The sequence below is a fragment of the Bos indicus genome, chromosome 22, assembly GCF_029378745.1.
Source record: "Bos indicus isolate NIAB-ARS_2022 breed Sahiwal x Tharparkar chromosome 22, NIAB-ARS_B.indTharparkar_mat_pri_1.0, whole genome shotgun sequence".
NCBI classification, from domain to species: Eukaryota; Metazoa; Chordata; class Mammalia; order Artiodactyla; family Bovidae; genus Bos; species Bos indicus.
In genome coordinates, this window is record NC_091781.1 from 11,758,472 (window position 1) to 11,781,184 (window position 22,713).

Genomic DNA, 22,713 nt, shown 5'->3' on the forward strand with positions numbered 1-22,713 from the left:
CAATGATGAATAATTTGCAAACTCTGGAAATGTGACTAGGATATGATTTCAGACAGTAGAAGTTGAGGAAGCTCTTCAAGTGCTAAAACTAAAGACTTCTTGTTTTTGGCTCAAATTCAATAAGTACTGTGTACCAGGATATGTGAGATGTAAATGTAATAGGTCACTTTTCACCCTTGTAGCTATACAATAAAAATTTTGTAGAACAGAAATAGATTGTACTACTGAATTAACAAAAGTTATACTAAAGTATCATGTTTAAAATATATATATATACACACACACAGAGTTAAGCTTGTTGCTGTTACCCTGTCTGGATTTGAAAAGTGTGCTGCTTTATATATATATAATATATATATATATAAAATACACACACCTATATATATATATTAAATACCCGCACACACCTAAAATGGCCTAAAGCAGACATCCATGTAATTACAGTTGCAAAATGAAGACATTTTGGAAAGAACATTGTATCATAGTTCATTCATTTGCAGTGGATCTTTGTTCCTTTTTACTGTGGTAATTTTAGAAATGAGTGTCAAGTTTGAAATTAGATCTGCTAAGTTGGGGTTTTGCTGCTTAAACTCTGCACTGGGTCCTCAAATAAACCGATGTGAATGTAGTCCCCACCCCCCTACCCCCAACCCCCCGTGTGAAGAAGCAGCCACACCCCAACAGAATAGGAGGAAAAATCTAGAACTATTTCAAGTTTTATCTTTTTGTATATGAAAATAAAATAATAATAAAAAAACCCTGTGGTCTCTCTTAATCACATGGCAGGGGGGTTCTGTTCTCCCACTTACAGGGCCAACTTGAGCACCTCTGTGAGTTCCTGTTTGGGACACGTGCACTCGTTAATGGCTGATACCAGGCTGCCAAGGTCCTGTGGGTGATTAAGCACAGGTCTCCAGTTCTGCCCTTCAGAGGCTCAGGACTTAGTTGGAGATACAGCGGGCATCTCCTTCGTGGACCATCCTGGGACTCTTTATGTTCCTGCAGAGCAGGGGTGTGTTTTCAAATCCCCAAGACCTCCTCACGCAACGCTACCCCCACAGTCCTATGTGCTTGGCAGACAGCCCTGAGCACTATTTTTGTAAGTGAAGCAGAGAAACCCAGAAAAAACGTCATATTCAGGACTACTGCGGAATACACGTGCTGCCATTTGAAACATGGTTGAGTAGCCGGGTCACTTGCTGAGCTATTAAAAAATACAGTGATGGAACACCTCCCCAGATGTCCATCAGCAGTCAGGTCTTTTGGAGTTTCTGAGTTACCTCACTAGATGCAAACATGGTTCCTTGCGAATAAAATAATTATAGTCTCTATAATATACAGGAAAGACTCAGAAATCACCTCACTGCTTTCTGCAGTAAGATAAATGATTTTTTTTTTTTTTTGGCTTGTGACTAGTACTTGTTAAGTGTGGAGAAACAACAGCTTTGAATCCTTCTGGTGGGGTCAGTGTGTTTTTATTCACTTTATTATGAAGATTAAATAACTTGCTTGGAACACTAGGGAACAATTTTTGATGAAGGGAGGGGCCCTTTATTTAGGAACTTCCTGTTCAGTTTTGGGTCCATTTTGTCCTTTTTAAGTGTTAGGAAGTTCACCTTTTATCCGTGAGTGTCCTTAATCATGAGAAGGAGAGGAAGACAAAAGGCCAATAATGTTTTTGAATAAAGACCTTGGTGCTAACAACATTGGAAGTTTGGACTGCAGGGGCCATCTGGTTGCTTTCTCTTCAGCAAAGGAATTTTTTTCAGTTAAAAAGAAATGGAAATACAAACCAGTTCATAAAAGCAGGCTTGCCCACATGAGCAAGAAGAAGGCTCATTCAGCCTGCCTCCCCTCCTTCCCTGACTTCTGAAGCACCCCTATGGAATACTAAAGTTTCCCTAATGACAGTTTTAAAACTACTAGTCCTTCATTTTAAAGGTAGGCCAACAGGCTCAGAGGCGGTACCCTACCCAGAGTCAGGCAATCTTTACTTCTAATTCTTGACTCTTGGGACCCAATATGGGGTCCCACCGTTGTTTCCAAGTTCAGGATGTAGACGAGGAGAAGTCACCCACCATTCCCCTCTCTAGTGCTTAGCTCAGTGTATGGCATTCGGGAGGGCCTTGAGAAATACCTCTTAAGTGAATGTGTATATTTTGTAAATTCTGATGGAAGCAGCTTTGAAACCTGCAGATAACTAATGCTGCCTGGTTGTATTTGTCTGGATTCTTGACTGCAGATGCCAGACACCACTGAACAAAAGGGGGCTTTGCTGGAAGGATCCTGGGACAAGTGGCCAGCCCAGCTCTGGGTAAAGGCAGGATATGTCTGAACTTCTTCAGGGGCCTTGGAAACGGGGTTTGGCATCACAGACCTTCACCTGTCTCAGCATTTGCTCCCCTTGCGTTCTGTGCAAAACCAGATGCATCTGCTCTTTGACTACTTAGCAGGAAAAAAAGGCCTTAGGTGCCAGAGTTCCACTTGTCACAACTTTGCTACCTGGAGAAAGTTCCAGATTCAAAATCCTTAGGAACACTCTGGTTGACCTAGCTAAACCAGTTAGTGTCAGAGGCCCAGGGGATGATACAAAATGACTTCATGACAGGTACTCCTGGGAGGAGGCATGGAGTCATGAAACTCAAAACAGTGTCTACATTGAAGTTAGCAATGGCTTCCTGCTTAGTGAACTAAGTCCACATGAATGCTAGAGATTATGCTGCAAAATGAAGACCTATTTGTGAGTGGGAGTGTATAAAACATCCTTTTTTAGACAGCAAGCATTCAGCAATCTGGATTTCATATAGAAAGCAGAGCTAAATAACAAATTGTAAATATTAACAGAGCATTTAACAACATGCCTCAGGTTCTTCTCAACACACTATATGCTTAATCTTTGATCCTCACAAGAACCCTAGGGCCTAAGAAGTATTATTATTATTCTTGTTCAAAAGAGGAAGCAGGTGGAAAGTGGGTGAGTGGGGATCCAAAACCCTGTGCTGTGATTGAGTCCTGAACTACCATGGAGTACTGTCTTGTCAAGAAACTCCTTAGGAGGTGCAAAGCTGCCTTTGGAAGTTAGGATTTGTGTACCACGCGACTTCAAAGCCACGTATCATGAACACACCTAATGTGGCACAGGGTTTAGAATCAGATCTGAGTTGGAATCTCGGTTCTTAGGACCTTACTGTAAGCATGTGCAAGTGGTGTACTCACCTATTAAGTGGGACTAAAAGGATTGTATGTGCACACACTGAGACCTCACGGCGTCATGCCTTCACGCATCACCCGGTCCAAGTGGACGAGGTGGAGCCTGCGTGTGCCTGGGCTTCCAGGTCGGTCACCAGAGGGCGCGAGCTTGCGCTCCAGCCCCCGGCGTCCGGGAGAGCCTCCGTGCCAGGCGACTCGAGGTGGCGCATGCGTGTCTGGGCGCCGTGATTGCGATTGGCTTTAAAGCGGCCGACATGGAGCGTGCATGCGCTGCGGCAAAAGGCTAGCGTCTCGGGCAAGATGGCTGCTAAAAGTTTTGCTTCCCGTCTCCGTGGGTCCCGGCGCTTTTTGAGTGGCTTCGTGGCCGGAGCTGTCGCGGGCGCTGCAAGCACTGGGCTCGTGGTCGTGCAGTTCCTCTGGAGTCGGGATGCTGAGCCAGCGGTGGTGGTGAGGGAGCCGGACGGTGAGTGTGTGGGCCCCCAGATCTCGGGTCCCGGCTACTGCCTCGGCCGGGAGCCGTAACCATGGACGCGCGCTGTCGCTACTCGCCCAGCCCTTGGTCATCCGCTGTCCAGTCTCTCGGTTCTGCCTCCTCCCCACGGCGCGTCTCACCTGCCGGCTCCGTGTACTCCTTCCCGCTGGGGTCTACTATCCCCCAAGTACTGATCCCCACACGTGGTTTTCACTATCTTCTGTCCTCCCTTCGATTGTTAGCTCCATAAGCGCTCGGACCGTGTTTAAGTTTTGTTCTCCACCGTATACACGGCCCAGTACCTGGTACATAATTGGCGTCTAGTAAGTATAGATGAATGAACGAAGGACCCCATAGTTTTAACACAAGGGTCCCAAAGATCCGGGATCTAATGGCTGATGATCCGAGGTGGAGCTCATGTAATAATAATAGAAATAAAGTGCACACTAAATGTAATGAGCTTGAATCATCCTGAAACCATAGGCCCACCCCCGGGTCCTTGAGAAAATTGTCTTTCAGGAAACCAGTCCCTGATGCCAAAAAGGTTGGGGAGCGCTGTTTTAGCAGATCCCGGAGCTGTCCTCCTTTGATCATTGTTTAAATGAAGAACATCTGCTAGCCTTCTTCAAGGCAAGTAAATCTGCAAGTTACCAGGTGTACCTTATGTTTAACAAAGTAGATGAGCTCATGCTCATTTGTGTCTCCAACATGCACATTTCATTTGCTCCTTCTGACACTTGGCATTTAGCGAGAGGGCTACTCTGGTGAGGTGAAGCCTGGAGAGGGCATCGAAAGAGGGTTATTTGGAAACGGACTCCCTGTCCAGTGGGTGTTTAGTTTCTCCCACTAGCAAAAGCCGGGTTTACCACTGTCCTGCTGCAGCATACATCTCTGCCTCAGTACCAGAACATTGAGGAAGCGTGTCAGTAAGGTGGTCTTTTTGTTGTTGTTGTTGTTTGGGTTTTTGGCTTTTTTTTTTTTTTGGCTGCGAGGCATGTGGGATGTTAGTTCCCTGACCCTAGATTGAACCAGCACCTCCTGCATTGGATGCCTGGAGTCTTAACCACTGGACTGCCAGGGAAGTCCCTGAATGAGGGTCTTAAAAAAAAAAAAAATTAAAAAATTAAAAGTCTATGCTTTTGTCCCCACATTAACTCTTAAAGCATGGTGAATAGGTAGGCTGTCTCCCATTCAATTATATCGATGACAGGAGTTTTTCTTGAGCACACTGCATTGTGTGATACAGAGATTTGAAAATTCGATGTGAAAGCCCAGTAAAATCGGATTCTTATTTAACAGTTAATGAAATAGCTACAGTTTCAGATCAGATCAGTCGCTCAGTCGTGTCCGACTCTTTGCGACCCCGTGATCGCAGCACGCCAGGCCTCCCTGTCCATCACCAACTCCCAGAGTTCACTCACACTCACGTCCATCGAGTCAGTGATGCCATCCAGCCATCTCATCCTCTGTCGTCCCCTTCTCCTCCTGCCCCCATTCCCTCCTAGCATCAGAGTCCTTTCCAATGAGTCAACTCTTTGCATGAGGTGGCCAAAGTAATGGAGTTTCAGCTTTAGCATCATTCCTTCCAAAGAAATCCCAGGGCTGATCTCCTTTAGAATGGACTGGTTGGATCTCCTTGCAGTCCAAGGGACTCTCAAGAGTCTTCTCCAACACCACAGTTCAAAAGCATCAATTCTTCGGCGCTCAGCCTTCTTCACAGTCCAACTCTTAACATCCATACATGACCACAGGAAAAACCATAGCCTTGACTAGACGAACCTTTGTTGGCAAAGTAATGTCTCTGCTTTTGAATATGCTATCTAGGTTGGTCATAACTTTCCTTCCAAAGAGTAAGCGTCTTTTAATTTCATGGCTGCAATCACCATCTGCAGTGATTTTGGAGCCCAGAAAAATAAAGTCAGACACTGTTTCCACTGTTTCCCCATCTATTTCCCATGAAGTGGTGGGACCGGATGCCATGATCTTCGTTTTCTGAATGTTGAGCTTTAAGCCAACTTTTTCACTCTCCATTTTCACTTTCATCAAGAGGCTTTTTAGTTCCTCTTCACTTTCTGCCATAAGGGTGGTGTCATCTGCATATCTGAGGTTATTGATATTTCTCCCTGCAATCTTGATTCCAGCTTGTGCTTCTTCCAGTCCAGCATTTCTCATGATGTACTCTGCATATAAGTTAAATAAACAGGGTGATAATATACAGCCTTGACGAACTCCTTTTCCTATTTGGAACCGGTCTGTTGTTCCATGTCCAGTTCTAACTGTTGCTTCCTGACCTGCATACAGATTTCTCAAGAGGCAGATCAGGTGATCTGGTATTCCCATCTCTTTCAGAATTTTCCACAGTTTATTGTGATCCACACAGTCAAAGGCTTTGGTATAGTCAGTAAAGCAGAAATAGATGTTTTTCTGGAACTCTCTTGCTTTTTCCATGATCCAGCGGATGTTGGCAATTTGATCCCTGGTTCCTCTGCCTTTTCTAAAACCAGCTTGAACATCAGGAAGTTCATAGTTCACATATTGCTGAAGCCTGGCTTGGAGAATTTTGAGCATGACTTTACTAGCGTGTGAGATGAGTGCAATTGTGCGGTAGTTTGAGCATTCTTTGGCCTTGCCTTTCTTTGGGATTGGAATGAAAACTGACCTTTTCCAGTCCTGTGGCCACTGCTGAGTTTTCCAAATCTGCTGGCATATTGAGTGCAGCACTTTCACAGCATCATCTTTCAGGATTTGGAATAGCTCAACTGGAATTCCATCACCTCCACTAACTTTGTTCGTAGTGATGCTTTCTAAGGCCCACTTGACTTCACATTCCAGGATGTCTGGCTCTAGGTCAGTGATCACACCATCGTGATTGTCTGGGTCATGAAGATCTTTTTTGTACAGTTCTTCTGTGTATTCTTGCCATCTCTTCTTAATATCTTCTGCCTCTGTTAGGTCCATACCATTTCTGTCCTTTATTGAGCTCATCTTTGCATGAAATGTTCCTTTGGTATCTCTTTAGTAGCTTGGCTAGAATTCTGCAGTTGATTTTAGGCCAAACTAGTATTTTGCTTACTCTCTTCTTTGCCTTGTAAGTAATTGCAAAAATTAGATCACCTGATTAATGTTATGGTCGAGCCAGTCCTTTGTCTTACCCCCTTCATTATTATTTTTTGTTCCTAATAAAATTCACTAACTGTTATGTTTGCACCCTTTCTCATTTTTAGGTTCTTCGGAAAAGGCTGTCTTGGAACAATTTGGATTCCCTTTAGCTGGAACAGAGACAAGGTGTTACACTAACCATGCCTTGTCTTATGATCAATCAAAGCGGGTGCCTAGATGGGTTCTTGAACATATATCCAAGAGCAAGATAACGGGTAGGTGGTTAGAAGCAAAGGTATTGATGAAAGATGTTTCCAAATTGAGAACAAGGAGGGTTATGAATAATTTCAACCCTTTCTACATTACTGCACTTGTAGGAAATGTTTGTATGGCTTACTAGATAAATGGACCCTGCCTGGCTGTCTCAGGGGTTGAGAGGATCTGTATCTTGACACATGAATTGGAGGCTTTGTCACAAATGTGGCTGCTGTGAGCACCACTCATTCATAACCTCCACACATACCTTCAAATGCCTGCCAAGTGCCTGGCACTGTGCTGGCCCTTGGGGTTCTCTCGGTGACCAGAGTAGATGGTCTCTACCCCCAGGACACTTTGGGTCAGGGAGCGGGTGTGTTGACCTATCAAATACTCATGACCGTGTAGTTACACTTGGCAATAACTGTTCTGGAGGAAAAGTGATTGCAAGTTGGGTTTGTGCAATTAAGGAACAATAGAGAAGATGATGAGAGATTATAACAGGAGAACCTGATGCTGCTTAGCGAGGCTTCTCTGAGAAAGTGGCCTGAAGAGTGGATGACAGTGAGCTGGGTGGGTAGCGGGATGCGGAGAAGAGCATTCCAGACAGGGAAGGAGAAGCACAGTTGCCTCTCCAGAGGCCTCCATGTGAAGAGTGTTGTTCCACCGGGGACCTAAAAGAAGGCCAGCCTGGCTGTCGCGAGGGGGAACGTGATTGGAGATTGCAGAGGCAGGCAGGTGCGTGTGTCTGTCCACATGTCCTCGTGTCTCGATGCACTCCTGTGATTAGGATGGCCAGGTTTTGCTGTTTATGGTTAGAGTGAGTTTTAGGGAGCCTTTCCAGTTTACACTCCCACTATCACTCTCTGTCCTACTTGTTGTCACACTCCCACCATTCCTCTGTGTTCGTTACCAGGGTTAATTAACCCTCACTTTGAGGGTTAGTATTTTGTGATTTATTCTTTCTTTGTGAATTTTGCTTTACCATTTTCAATGGGGATATTCTGTTTTGAATTTTGTAGGAAATTTTTGTTTTAAGACTATTTGTCAAGAGTTGTTTTATTCCCATTCTGTTATTTGCCTTTTAATTTGCTATATGACCCACAAATTATTTCTCCATTGCTGTATACTGCATACTGTGTTTAAATATATTAAAATGAGCATGTGCCTTCGTAAAGTACACATTAACCTGCAGGATAGCAGGAGGATTGGAATATGCATGGCCTCCCTGGTAGCTCAGTTGGTAAAATATCCAATTATTCAATTCCTGGGTTGAGAAGATCCCCTGGAGAAGGAATAGGCTACCCACCCCAGTATTCTTGGGCTTCCCTTGTGGCTCAGCTGGTAAAAAAATCCACCTGCAATGCAGGAGACCTGGGTTCAATCCCTGGGTTGGAAGATCCCCTGGAGAGGGGAAAGGCTACCCACTTCAGTATTCTTGCCTGGAGAATTCCATGGACTGTATTGTATAGTCAGTGGGGTCCCAGAGTCAGACATGACTGAGCAACTTTCACTTTCACTTTGAAATATGCTTACTGCTAGAAGGGAACTGATGTAAGTGTAAACTTTATCATAGCAAGTGAAATTGATTATCAATTTAAAAAGTTATTTATTTGGCTGCCCCGGGGCTTAGTTGCTGCACACGAGATCTTTAGCTGTGGCATATGTCATCTAGGTACGTGACCAGGGATTGAACCTGGGCTCCATGCTTTGGGAGCGTGGAGTCTTCACCGCTGGACCACCAGGGAAGTCCCTGATTATAAACTTACATCAAGAGAAACTCACTTGATTTAGTCTCAAGCCTGATAAATTTCCTTTAAATACAGCAGTTTGCCCAAGATGGGATTTCAGCTTTACTAATTTTATCTTGTGCTTAAGTTATTATTTTCAGAGGTATGTAAGAAAAAGCACTGTGTTGCATAGTGTTAATCATGTGAGCTCTATGGTTTTGAGGAGGTGAAATAGAGCTAATTAATATTATTTGAAAACAGGAAGCAATATACCTGTGATTTCCTTGATTTTAGTGTGAAGCATTTGTTTTACAGTTTTTGTAATGACAGGCTAAGTTATTTAGATTAACTCTCCTGCCCAAAACAAGAAATGTTATTAGCAGTATATAGAAAAAAATCACTTAAAAATATATATATATGAAGAACCTATATGATGGTAGAGCTTTGCCAGACCAATATTTGGGGGAATGCCTGAATCCAGAGAGGGTCAGAGTGGTCCTGGTAAACTAAAGCCATAAGGCTTTTGTTTCTGTAGCCTTATGGGGTAAGGGGGACTGAAGGCAAGACTTAGTTCTTGCTAAACTCAAATGAAGTATCTGAACTATCCCAGGAACTTGAGACGTCCGTGCGATCACTAAGGATTGATACTACGTACCAACTGCTCAAAGAGATACCAGCTGGCAGCTTGCCTTAGAGAATCTTGAGAGATATTTGTGCACTTACATTGTGTGTCTTTTTTCTTCAGGTGCTGCAGACAGAAAACATTGTAAATTCAAGCCGGATCCCAACATCCCTCCAGCCTTCAGCGCCTTCAATGAGGACTATATTGGCAGTGGGTGGTCACGAGGCCACATGGCTCCAGCAGGAAATAACAAATTCTCAACTGTAGGCATATTTTTCAGGAGGGATGGGAACATGGGGCTGGTATTATGTGTTTCCTGGGACTTGGAAATTAACATAAGACCCAAACCCTAACCCTTGAGAATTTTCTTATTTTCTCCCTGATTACACTTCTTTTCTTTGCTCAGATGCTCAAGCATTTTTAAAGGGGTGGAGTGACGAACATTAAAAGCTATGCAAAAGGGAATTGGAAAGCCAATATGAGCTTAAACGACTCACTCATTTTTATCTCTTTCAGACCTGTAGAAAAGTTGAAAAGAGAGCACAGCAAAAATATTTTGACTTGGAGAAGAGTTGAGGATAGTACATAAAATGCATCTTGATATATTTACTTTATGTATGAATTTTCTTAAACCATGGACAGTAAATTGCAGACATGGTAACACTTCATGCCTAGGTAGATTGTTTGGGAGAGTATATTATCTGAGGATGAAGATATTTGAATATATATCAAGTTGTATCATCATCCTAAGAAATGTTTGCAAATGTGTTTTTGTACAATAATATCTAGTATACAGTTCACATTCAGATTTGCCAAATTGTCCCAATAATGTCATTTACAACTTTTTTAAAAACAATTCAGTATCTAATCATGAGTCACATATTACATTTAGTTGTCATGTCTCTAGCCTCTTTTAGTTTAGGATACTTTTTCTGCCAAAAAAGGGGAGAAATGACTTTTCTGACGTTGAGATTTATTACATGAATTGTTGGTGATTATTGTCTTTAAGATAGTGACTCTCAACCTTGGATACTCATTATAAAAAGCTGGGGAAGTCTTAAAAAAATCCTGGTACCCAGACTGTAACCAGAGCAGGTAAATCAGGAATTCTAGGGCGTGGGACCCAAGCATCCGTTTTTTTCAAGCTCCGTAGGTTATGTCAGCATGCATGCAAGCCTGAGAGCCACTTTTTGAAGACCGAGTATTTGGTGACCTTGGCAGTTAGTGTAGGTCAATGAAAAGAAACCTGGCCAGAGCCTTGGGCGTGCAGGCCAGAAATGGGAGGCGAATGAACACATGAAGAAGTGTTGGTTGCTCAGTCGTGTCTGACTCTGCAGCCCCATGGACCCGCCAGACTTGTCTGTCCGTGAAAGTCTCCAGGCAAGAGTACTGGTGTGGGTAGCCATTCCCTTCTCCAGGGGATCTTCCCCACCCAGGGATCCAACCCGGATCTCCCGCATCACAGCAGATTCTTTACTGTCTGAACCACCAGGGAGCCTGAAAGAACACACAGTGGCCGGAAATTCAGAAGAACAGGACTTTTTTGGTACTGCTTTTGAACTAATGTGTTTGTACCATACTACTTAAATACTGCTGTGTTCCCGAAAGCTGACCTTGGTTGAAAAACTCTTTGCCAGAGGCTTAACACTAGAATTTACCTTTTAGCCATATGTTGGAAATTTTTTGCTCATGTAGTCGACATTACATGTGTGAATTTAATAAATTGTGAAGTAAGGTAGCACGCCAAACGACTTCTTTTGCTACAGTCCTTATTCTGATAATAATCATTGAGCTTTCTGTCGAGCAGTTGTGGCTTTCATTTATCTAAACAAATAGCGGCTGTAATTGCCTGGAGCTAAGGTTTGACTAAGGAACTGGTGGTCTGTCTCAGAGGGGAAGGCATTTCAGCGCATGTTCCTGTTTTTATTTCTTTCCACAGAAAGCCATGGCCGAAACCTTTTACCTCTCTAATATTGTGCCTCAGAATTTTGATAATAATGCTGGATATTGGAACAGGTGAGCAGGGAGAGTTTTTAAAATGTGATTCTCTGGGACATGAGGGATATGACAAGGAGAATGCGTGCCTGAGCTGTTCCTGTCTTTTGTTTTTCAAATGCTAACAATACTGAAGATAAGTGCTTTGGGCTAGTTTGCTTTGCTGGATTTGGGGATGGTTTTCTATGGAAGTATAGACAGCAATCCATAGCCAGCCATTTTGGTCTTGTTTCCACTGATCGCAAGTCTGGAAGAAAGTAGTGAAAACATTCCCGAGGCAGTGGAGCGCTGTGCATTGGGCACAGGACTCTGTATTTTGCTCTGTTTGTACTTAAAGATTTGCTGAGCTTTTTGAGAAACACACCGTTGAACGTAACCATTACCAGTCTTTGATAGAAGCTGTCCACAGCAGTCCCTTCTTATCTGTGGTTTTGCTTTCTGCTGTTTCAATTGTTCACCACCAGCTGCAGTCCAAAAACATTAAGTGGAAAATTCCAGAAATAAATGATAAGTTTTGTTTATTTATTTGAAATTAATTTTCTTAAGTTTTAAATTGGTGCCTTGCCCAGTAACCTGATAAAACCTAGTGCTTCCCGGGCTTCCCTGGTGATCAGTGGTTGGGAGTCTGCCTGTCAGTGCAGGGAACACGGGCTTGATCCCTGCTCAGGAAGGGTTCCACGTGCCGTGGGGGACGAAGCCCACGTGCCACAGCTGTTGAGTCCGAGCTCGAGAGCCTGCTTGCTGCAACTAGAGAAAGCCCATGCACAGCACTGAAGACCCAGCGCAGCCACATAAATTAATTACAATTTTTTTTAAAAGATAAAAAAAATCTAGTATCTTCTGCCTTGTCCTGCCCGGGATGTGAATCTTCCCTTTGTCCAGTGTATCCCACCTGTTGGTCAGTAACCATCTCGCTTTCATAGTGCTTGTATTCACATTACTTACTCATGGCCCCAAAATGCAAGAGTAGTGATGGTGGCAACTGGGATTGGCTGGAGAGACGCTGTAAAGTGCTTCCCGTAAGTGAAAAGGTAAAAGTTGTTGACTTAAAGAAAAAAAATTGTATGCTGAAATTGCTCTGATGTAAGAAGGCATCTTTTTATCTCTGAAATTGTGAAGAAAAACAAAACTTGTGCCGGTTTTGCTGTTGCATCTCAAGCTGCATAAATTACAGCCACTAAGCATGATAAGGGCTTGGTTTCGATGGATGCATTTGCACAGTAAGATATTTTGAGAGAGACTACACCCACATAACTTTTATTATAGCATATTGTTATAATTGTTCTATTTTATTATTATTGTATATAATCTCTTACCATGTTTAGTTTATAAATTAAACTTTATCGTGGATATATGTGTATAGGAAAAAACAGTATATATAGGATTTGGTACTGTCTGCAATTTCAGGAATTCACTGAGGGTATTGGCATGTATTCTCTGGATGAGGAACTATTGTATAAAATCATCTGGCCGTTCTCTATTTTTCAGATGCTTTCATTCAGTTCTGTCAGGGAGTTTTAAGTATTTAAAACTAATACTAATATTTCATGCTATTAATATTTCATTTTACACTAGTAATATTTCATGCTACTAATATTTCATTTCTGTTAATACAGTGTGACAGTGTTTAAGAAATGCTAGGATAAACCTGATTGTCCTACAGTAGATGTAGTTACATAAAAAAATATCAATTTGTTGAAATGATACCTAATTCTTGAATAAAGTTTGAGAACTACTGGCTTAGAAGAATAAAGGAGGAAGCAAAACAAAATTTCAGTCATAAAATGTACGTTGAATGGACACACAGGAAAATGTAGATAGTTGTATAAATGCATGTGTTTAAGTTTTTGCATACAGCAAACTGGGAAGAATGTTGCTTATTTATTTGCTTCTTACTGTTTTAGGCCATATTCACTGTTTACATTGATTTCTGTAATTCAGTATTCTTGTTACCTCTCCCAAGGACTTGATACGGTTTGCTTCTTTTCTACATCCGGGTATGAGACTGTCACTTATCTTTTTGCTTTCTGTTTTTCAGAATAGAAATGTACTGTCGAGAACTGACAGAGCGGTTTGAGGATGTTTGGATAGTATCTGGACCGCTGACCTTACCTCAGACTGGAAGTGATGGAAAGAAAACAGTTAGTTACCAGGTAGGAACATGTTTTAACATTCAGGCTTATGTGCGTGAGATTGTAGTCATTCTGTATTGTACTTTTTAGAATTATTATTTTTAAAAATATTTATTTATTTGACTGCACTAGCCTTAGTTGCCACATGCAGGATATCTAGTTGCGGCAGGCAGGATCCAGTTCCCTGACCAGGGACTGAACCCAGGCTCCCTGCCTTGGGAGCTCAGAGTCTTAGCCACTGGACACCAGGGAAGTTTCTGTATTCAACTTTTTAGTTTCATTTATTCACAAGGATTTATTGAGCAGTTGGAGTGATAACCATAGAGGATATAACGATGGGTTACAAAGCAACCATTGACTTCAAGGAGTGCACAGTTTAGACAAGGAGACAGACATGTTATCGGCTAATTATGTTGCAGTGTGAGCTGATGTATACATGCATAGAGGAAGTGGTCTCAGAAAGAAGTGACCAATCCTGTTTGCAGGGGTCAGGAAGACTTCACAGAGGAGGGGATTTATTTATTTATTTATTTTGGCCTGTGGGATCTTAGTTCCCTGACCCGGGATTGAACCCTAGCCCCTTCATTGGAAGCACATTCTTAACCACTGGACCGCCAAGGAAGTCCCCCGAGAAGGCGATTTTTGAGCTAGATCTTGATGGAGGAATAACAGTGAGCAGAGTCAGGAGGGGAGCATGGGAACTCCAGAAGATGGAGCGGTGGGAGCTCAGAACACTTAGGATCAACAGCAGAGTTGTGGGATTTAGGTATTGTTATAGATACAGGCTGGACTCAAGCAGGTAGGGTGAGGAGAAATAGAGAAGTACAGGAAAGAGTAATCACGAATTCAGTTTTTGGGGTGAAGAAGAGGGAAGCATTCAGGAAGACATCCAGCTTGCAGTTATTAATAGTTGAACACGTGCTCAGGCACTCAGTCGTGTCGGTCTCTTTGTGACCCCGTGGACTGCAGCCCACCAGGCTCTTCTGTTCATGGATTTCCCAGGCAAGAATACTGGAGTGGGTTTACATTTCCTTCTCCAGGGGATCTTCTCAACCCAGGAATGGAACTCAACGTCTCCTGTGGCTCCTACACTGTAGGCAGATTCTTTACCATTGAGCCAACCTGGGAAGCCCAGTTAGTTGAATAAATGGGAGGAAAAGCTTTTCTTTTTAGATGCTTGGATTTTTTTTTAAAAACAGGTGAAAAAAAATTTTTTTAAAACATGCATGATATTTGAGAACTTTATGGATTAAAGGAAAGGGAGAATGAAGATATATGACAGTATGATTAGTGGTGTGAGAGAGGTAGCCGCGCCTGTTGATGGGTAAGATGAAGGATTCTGCCAAGAGGGTGGCTGGGTTGATGTACTGTTAGACGTACCGAGTGCCCAGGAACGAAGTGGGGTAAGGAGGAATAAGAGAAGTGGTCGAGGAAGTAAACAGAGATTGAAGGACTTCCTGGAAAGTCAAAGAGTGGGTGTGTTTGGAGGGAACAGGTGTTTAGTAAATGCTGCCTGTTAGGTTACATAGGTTACATAGTTACTAAGGCGGTCTGTGATAAAACTGAATGAGCTGAGAAACAGAGTTAGGAAAATTACAACTTTAGGGTATATTCTGTCCCCCATGACTGGCTTGTGATTACCCTGTCTGGCTCTGAGGAGCAGTGATGGTGGGTCTTTAAGGCGTCCACAGAGGTGCTCACACACTCAGTGTTCCAGAAGTGCTTGTGGGAGTGAAGGACCGGCAGCAGAGACTTCCTGATAAGCTGCCTCATGGCGTGTCACACTGGGAAGGACACAGTGTCAGTGCTGTGGCATTTCTGCCAAGATGCGTACTGTTGAGTGTCATCATGCAGCAGTAGTAGGCAAACCCCAACTCAGGGGCATGCCATGAAATAGCTGACGGGCATTCTTCAAAAAATGTTAGTGTCGTCCAAGACAGAGGCATGTCCTCAAAGACAGAGGCTTGAGAAATTAACCGTTCAAGATTAATGGAGACTAAAGAATTGCTACTTTTGAACTGTGGTGTTGGAGAAGACTCTTGAGAGTCCCTTGGACTGCAAGGAGATCCAACCAGTCCATCCTAAAGGAGATCAGCCCTGGGTGTTCACTGGAAATAGTGATGCTGAAGCTGAAACTCCAGTACTTTGGCCACCTCTGTGAAGAGTTGACTCATTTGAAAAGACCCTGATGCTGGGAGGGATTGGGGGCAGGAGGAGAAGGGGTCGACAGAGGATGAGATGGCTGGATGGCATCACTGACTCAATGGACATGGGTTTGAGTGAACTCCGGGAGATGGTGATGGACAGGGAGCCCTGGCGTGCTGCGATTCATGGGGTCACAAAGAGTCGGACACGACTGAGCGACTAAACTGAACTGAAAGACTAAAATACATGAAATAAAATGCATTGTGTTATCTTAGATCAGATCCTAGATCAGAAAAACAAAAGTTGCTGAATAAGACTTTATTTGGACAATTGGTTACATTTGAGGTCTGTAGATAATTTTATTTTATCAGTGTTAAATTTACTGACTTTGATTATTATACTGTAATTATGTAAGTGAATGTCTTTGCTCTTAAGAAATACAAAAGATTTAGGGAAAAAAACATAGAAAAAGGTTGAGTGATAAACGGAATTGGGCAGAATGTTCAGAATTGATGAATCCAGGTGAAGGGTGTACAAGTGTTCCACATGCCATCCTTACACATTTAAAATTTGCAATTCAGAATGAAGCAAATGTATATACCTCTTTAGTATATCTTTTGTATACCGAATTCTGTTACACTGGGTTATATAAAATTAACTACTAAAAAGACTTAACCTTGCTTTTCCTACTAAATAGTCGATCAGTGAATGCCATACAGGCGTGTATAGGTATTCTCAAAGAGAGTTTTAGAAGAGACCTGTCAGCTCTTCTGACCCTGATTAGCGTCATGGTGACGAATGTGTGAGGGCAGTCATGGTGCGCTTCTTGAAGGGTGTACTCTGAGTAACAGTCTTGTTTTTTTGTTTAAAGCATTATCGGTCTTAGTTAGGCCTTCTCTTTCTCTTACAGGCCTCTGAACCTGTAACATTAGTTTTCCATGTCTGTAGTAATTGATAGGACCTATTCATGTTCACACTGGCAAATCTTTTAATCCAGCAAATCTTTAAGTACTTGTTACATGGGAGGCATGTACATGGAATTGTAAACGACATGCTTTGCCAGGCTCCAGCCCTGGCTGATCCAGGGTATTCGAAGGAGAGACGGCCTAGGCGACTATTTATATGTTAATTAGAGATATAAAAAGTAATAGAATGAGGATAGCTCAGTAGGAAAATTCAGTGGAGAAAAGAGGCTGAGTAGCTTGGTTTACGCGGAAAATCAATATAACCCGTGACACCAGGTTAGCTCTGACCACGGAGGCCACAGGCGCCTTCTCGAATAGCGGAAGGTGCCCCACCTTAGACACCTTCTCGAGTGGGTCTTAGAAGCCCAGGCAAATAAATGGTCGCAGAGGATATCCGCGCTCCACATGGAGACTCAGCTGGAAGTTAAGGGGAAGAATGACATGGGGAGACCAAGCGCTGGTGAGCAAGGCCCGTAGCTTTATTTTCAACAGGGGCTTATATACCCTAAGTTACACATAGAGGATAATAGGGGATGCAAAGTCAGCAGTCTTTGACCCTTATCAAAAACCAGGGTTTCTTTCCTGCAAATTTATCGTATACAAATTGTTTAGGTGATTTACATCATCTTCTGGCCAGAAGGCCTATTAACATTTTATGACTCTTGACAAGGACTTATCAACAAAGACTTATTTTCTCTAAGAGTAATTATTTTAAGGTTTGGCGCCATCTTCCGAAGATAAAATTGCATTCCTATAGGGTGGATGTGTAATGGGTTTACAACAAAGGAAAGAATTTATTACCTTAAGGGTCTAAAGTTACTAACACCAAGGCCACTACTTATTTTTTCTATATACCAACTATATTAATTAATACACATTCAAGGATACAATTCAGGGGATGTGAAAACTTGGCAACAAACATTGGTTCATCAATGAAATCTTTTACTAGTTTTATTCTGACAGTTTCTAACTCTCTGAGAGGCTCCAAGCTATTTGAATATCTTAAGCTTCCTATGCCTTTCGAGGCTGGGAGACTGTAAACCATCGTATGCATAGCTGAGGTGTCCGGGTAAACTTGTCAGGCGAGTTAGAGAGCCATCTGAGGGGTTTGGATTTAAACACTCCTGATTGCCCAGGAACTTTATTAATTGGAGCTGTAAGTTAACTCGTTGACAGAGAGAGCGAGATGGTGGTGGGGGACAGCCCCCAGTAAAGTCAGAGGTAAGAGCACAAAGCAATAAAGTAGGCAGACTCTGGTTTTTTGGGGGCAGATGCTCGAGAATATCCGGGGGGACTCCTGAGGCTCGATCCCGCCTTTGCGTATGTCGAGCCTCCTTCCTCATGACCTTTGTCACGAGTGGAATGCCTCACCGGCTCCCGGCAATGCTTCAAACTGTGTTCTTGGATACTCTTCCCCTTCTTTCCTCTCTCTCACATCGTGGAAGTCATCTCTCTCTCTCTCTATGTCTTTGAGTCAACAACTTTCATCAGTTCCTTTACTTAATAACCTGTACTCGGGTTTTGCTGAAGCTGTGAACAGCTGCTCTGTTGTGGAGGCCTCCCACAATATTACAGGGCATGGCAGGTGTATTCTTAACCGCTGGACTGCCAGGGAAGCCCAGCATTGTTTTTCAGATCAAACTTGACTGCAGGTGGAATTTTACCTTTAAAAATCTTTAGTGTATTTTTTAGCATGAAAGGAAACTATGATCCGTTAGTAAATTAAATTGGAAAATTGTCTCAGAGCTCACCATTTTAAGAATTGAGTTGGGACAGCAAAAGAGACACTGATGTATGGAACAGTCTTATGGACTCTGTGGGAGAGGGAGAGGGTTGGGAGATTTGGGAGAATGGCATTGAAACATGTATAATATCATGTATGAAACGAGTCGCCAGTCCAGGTTCGATGCAGGATACTGGATGCTTGGGGCTGGTGCAATGGGATGACCCAGAGGGATGGTATGGGGAGGGAGGAGGGAGGAGGGTTCAGGATGGGGAACACATGTATACCTGTGGCGGATTCATTTCAGTATTTGGCAAAACCAATACAATATTGTAAAGTTTAAAAATAAAATTAAATTAAAAAAAAGAATTGAGTTGGGCTAAAAATATATGTATGCATATAAATCTACGCGCATATGAACTTGGGCGACTTTGGCTAAGGAAAACAGACATGGGAGGCAAAGCTAGGCAAGGGGAAGAGGGAGGAAAAAGTAGGATGTGTGCTAAGAAACAGTATGTCCCTCAGACAGTTGGATTAGAGCACTTGTGTAGGGAAGAAGGCAAAAATGAAAGGGTAAACAAGGCCCTGCTGTTCACAGTTCCCAACAGGGAACTGTATTAAATATCTTGTAATGACTGTAATGGAGTAGAATCTGAAAAAGAATACCTATGTGTGTGTGTATACAAAACTAAATGACTTTGCTGTATACCTGCAGCAAATACATTATAAATCAACTACACTTCAAAAAGAGTTTTTTTGGGGGAAAAAAAAAAAAAAAGATTTGCAGCAGGTGCAAATGCTCAACTTGAATGCCCAACTGAAAATTCAGGTTATTTTCTGGCAATTTGTAATAAAACTATTATGGATAAAACCATGTCCTTAAGAGATGCTAAGAAAGGGCACGTGGCATTGCCCAGCCCTTGAAGTGGGTCTGTTCCTCTCAAGGAATAAATACATATTTGAATCATGGATCCTATTTCCCAGGGAATGCTTTGCACTTATATATGACAGTTCATGATTTGTTTTCTTAAATCTGTCTATTTAGTATTTCCTTCTTGTTTACAACTATACTCTGAACCTTATTTTAGTAGAATATAGCTAATAAAAATGACATATTTGTTTACTTTTCTATCTAGTGGTGAAGCTTTTGTGTATCTAGTATGTGCATTTTGGAGGAAGTGGAGCAGATGAACTGGGATTTATCAAGGGCCTTGTATACCTCCCAGTATGTATGTGGCTTTGTTCATGCTATCCCGGTCCGGCCTTGCAAACAGCTCTTACAAACAGGTAGTGATTATCTTCTTTTATTGGAGGAAATTGAGGTTTCAAGGGGTCACATCCAAGTGACATTGCTAGTAATTGTCAAGGGGTAAATCCAAACGTGGGTCTCTCTCCTTGTATGAGAATTGCCTGTCATTCACAGTGTTGTTCTTTAAGCTCTTGAAAGTCTCCAGTGAAGGGATGGTTCTGCTCTTCATATGTAGAAACTTAAGGCCAGGAGGTAAAACATGGTGTGGATGGAGAGCAGTTACAAGTGACAGTTGCTGGCGTGCAAAAATAAGAGCAGAAAATGGGCCAAGAGGAGGGTTCCTTCTAGCCAGGCAGAAATGTCTGCTGGAATATGTAGGAAAGAACTGCAGCGTCATAGGACCGGAGCGAACATGAGCCCGCGGGAAGATGAGAGGCAGTGATTTTATCAGAAGTGAGTCATCTGACAGCTCTGATCACAATCACCCCCTTTATTATAGCTTAGGTCAGCCATGTGCGTGTTTCAAGAAGAGATGGAATCCAGGCAAATGAAACATACCTGAAGATTCCAGCCTGAACATTATAATTGTCCTGGCAAGAAAGTGAGCTTCAGATTTGACGGCTCGGCAGTGGTGGGGTTGTCCTGTGAGAAGTACTTAGTAGTCTTTTTTCCTTCTACAGCATTATCCAAACTTCCACTAATTCCAGAAGGGGAAGGAAATTAAAAATAATGCCTCCAGGGATTTCGAGGCCATCAGCTGTTGTGATCAGCAATTATTTTTTTAAATCTCCTATTTCATCTTTATGTAGTCTTAATTTCTATATCTATTTAATTGAAATCAACTCTTTTATTGGATGCATATTTCCTTATGGAACTTCCCTGGGTGGATCCAATGGTTAAGACTCCCAAGTTTCCAATACAGGGGGCAGGGGTTCAATCCCTGGTCGGGGAACTAGTATCCTGCATGCCATGTGATGAGGCCAAAATAAATAAATAATGAAGTCTTGGGAACTTCCTGGTGGTCTAGTAGTTAGGGCTCCGTGCTTTCACTGCTACAGGCTGGGGTCAAAAAGTAAATAAAAATAATAGTCTTATTAAAAAAGCAAGCAAATCTATAGATATATATATTTCCTTATCCCCATCCTAAATCACTCAGTAGAAGTGACCGTCTGGGCAGATGTGCTTGTTTCACTGGCTTGGCATCTCCCGCCCCCTCCCAGGGCGGGTGCCCAGTGTGAGAAGGACCGTCTCCCGAGGTTTGAGTGTCCGTAGAGGCTTCACAGGTGGCACATGGGGCGGCCACACCCCTGTTGACGCCCTCACTTGTCCCTCTGTTCGCTCAGGTCAGGATTTCCTGTTTATCACACCATCACGGTCTCTTTCACTTGATTAGTCTGACTTTATTTTAAGGGCTTCATCTCTTGATGTGTCTAACAGTTTTATTTTTGGAATATCTTTTTATTGTCTTACCAAGGGAGTGTAACCAGATACGTTACATCTGTCTGAGTCTTGCAGGCACATGTTTTTTTCCTCTTGATGCTGCGTATATGACACGACAGAGAGCGGGTTTAGCCTGGGTGTGTGTGTGTGGCCAGTCTCTCTGGCACGGAGTCAGCATGAAGGCCCAGCTTTGAGTGTGAGGAGTTAGTTGGGGGTGAGACAGGGGAAGCAAATTGTCATCTCTGTCTCTTGGGTGGGAAGAAACAAGCTCAGGCCAGCAGGTATGGAAGCTTATCTCAGGTCGTGAGCGAGTGCCAGCTTTATGATTGTTATATGTATTGTATTTTCTCGTCACTCCCGGTTGATTTCCAGTTTTCATTACAGCCTTGACACAAGTTCAGTGCTTTTTGGTAATTTAACAGCAACAAGAATTTCCTTTGTAAAATATTTTTATACCTAAATATTATATGAAAAGGACTATTGCTGATTTACTGATAAATCGGTTCAGCCTTTGGGTCCTTTGTTTGGCATCATTTGTGTCCAGCCTCCTTTCTTCTGAATCCCTTTTGTCCACCTTGAACTGGCCTCATCTTGCTTAATCCCACATTTCCCCCGTCCCGGTGCAGAACCGTCTTTTGTGCCAAATGCAGTTTCATTCCTGTCTCTCGAATGATGTCTGCTACAAAAATAACTTTTCACATAGGCCTTGCAGATTTCAAAATCCTTTTGTCAACTAATGTGTCTTTGTGTCTACAGAACTATTCAGAGATGGACTGCTTGGGGATTGTTACTAGCCATTTTATGAATGAAAACAGAGGATACCGTGGCTGTGACTTGCAACTTAGTGCAAAGCCTTAGGTCTCTGGGGTTTCAATTTGCTGAACTATTCTGTTTTGGTGCCCTGTTTTCTAGAAACATATTCTGAAAGTCTTCCAATTTTCCTGAAAATAGGAAGAATTTATGTTGTAGGTTGAGTTGTCTACAAAGAAGTTTTAAAATATTTTAGGGTTTTTTTTTTTTAAGTTTTAAATTCAATGAAGAAATGAGTTTTCTGAATTTCCAAATAATACTGGTTCCTGTATTAGGCAGGTTAAAGATGTTTACTTTCTGAGAACAAAGCAGACTGAATCAGCAGATAGTGAGTGGCTAAGTTTCTGTTTTTCTATTTCTGTGAAGAATATCTTACTCCCCTTTTGTTGAAATACTGCAAGAAGATCACGGGTGGAAGAGTCACACTTTGTGGTTCTTAGAAGGAATTCCTGTGTCCGTGCAGTTTCTGAAAAGCAGTATTGGAGGTTCCCTAGGTGTGTGAGTGTTTTTGAAAATCTAATAGAAATGGTAGATTTCCATGAGGTTAAACAATGAATCTTAAAATGTCAAGCTTCTTTACTTTTGCCTAGAATTTAATGAACCGGGGTTATTAGAAACCCTGGTTGGCAGTACACGGGCTTGACCTACTAATTATTTTTGAGAGTTGTCATTTGTGTGTGTACAGAGTCCATGAGGAGAGAAAATATTCAAGTGACTGGTCTTGAAGGCTCATCATAGTGGCATTCTGAGGTCTGCGCTGCAGTGATGGAGATGTCCACCAGGTGGCACCAAGGATTTGCTTAACTGTTGGCTCCCAGCTTGAAGGCCATTTAGACTCCCCTCCCTGTAAACCCTGGCGCAGCTGC

General features: G+C 42.6%; 1 protein-coding gene across 6 annotated transcripts in view; it reads left to right on the plus strand.

Moving 5' to 3' along the window:
* Positions 1–3,433: 3,433 nt before the first annotated feature.
* Positions 3,434–22,713, plus strand: part of EXOG (exo/endonuclease G) — a 28,481-nt gene continuing 9,201 nt past the window's right edge. For 4 of the 6 annotated variants that reach the window (XR_002183372.2, XR_011562922.1, XR_011562923.1 and 1 more), the window contains exons 1-5: positions 3,440–3,673; positions 6,907–7,056; positions 9,512–9,651; positions 11,328–11,404; positions 13,422–13,536. Coding sequence is in view for 3 of the 6 variants with exons in the window: in XM_019984984.2 (XP_019840543.1) it covers positions 3,511–3,673; positions 6,907–7,056; positions 9,512–9,651; positions 11,328–11,404; positions 13,422–13,536 (645 nt within the window). In the remaining 3 variants the exon portion in view is untranslated. Of the gene's footprint in view, positions 3,674–6,906; positions 7,057–9,511; positions 9,652–11,327; positions 11,405–13,421; positions 13,537–22,713 lie in introns of all 6 variants that reach the window. The other 2 variants (XM_070776064.1, XM_070776065.1) reach the window with 2 other exon arrangements.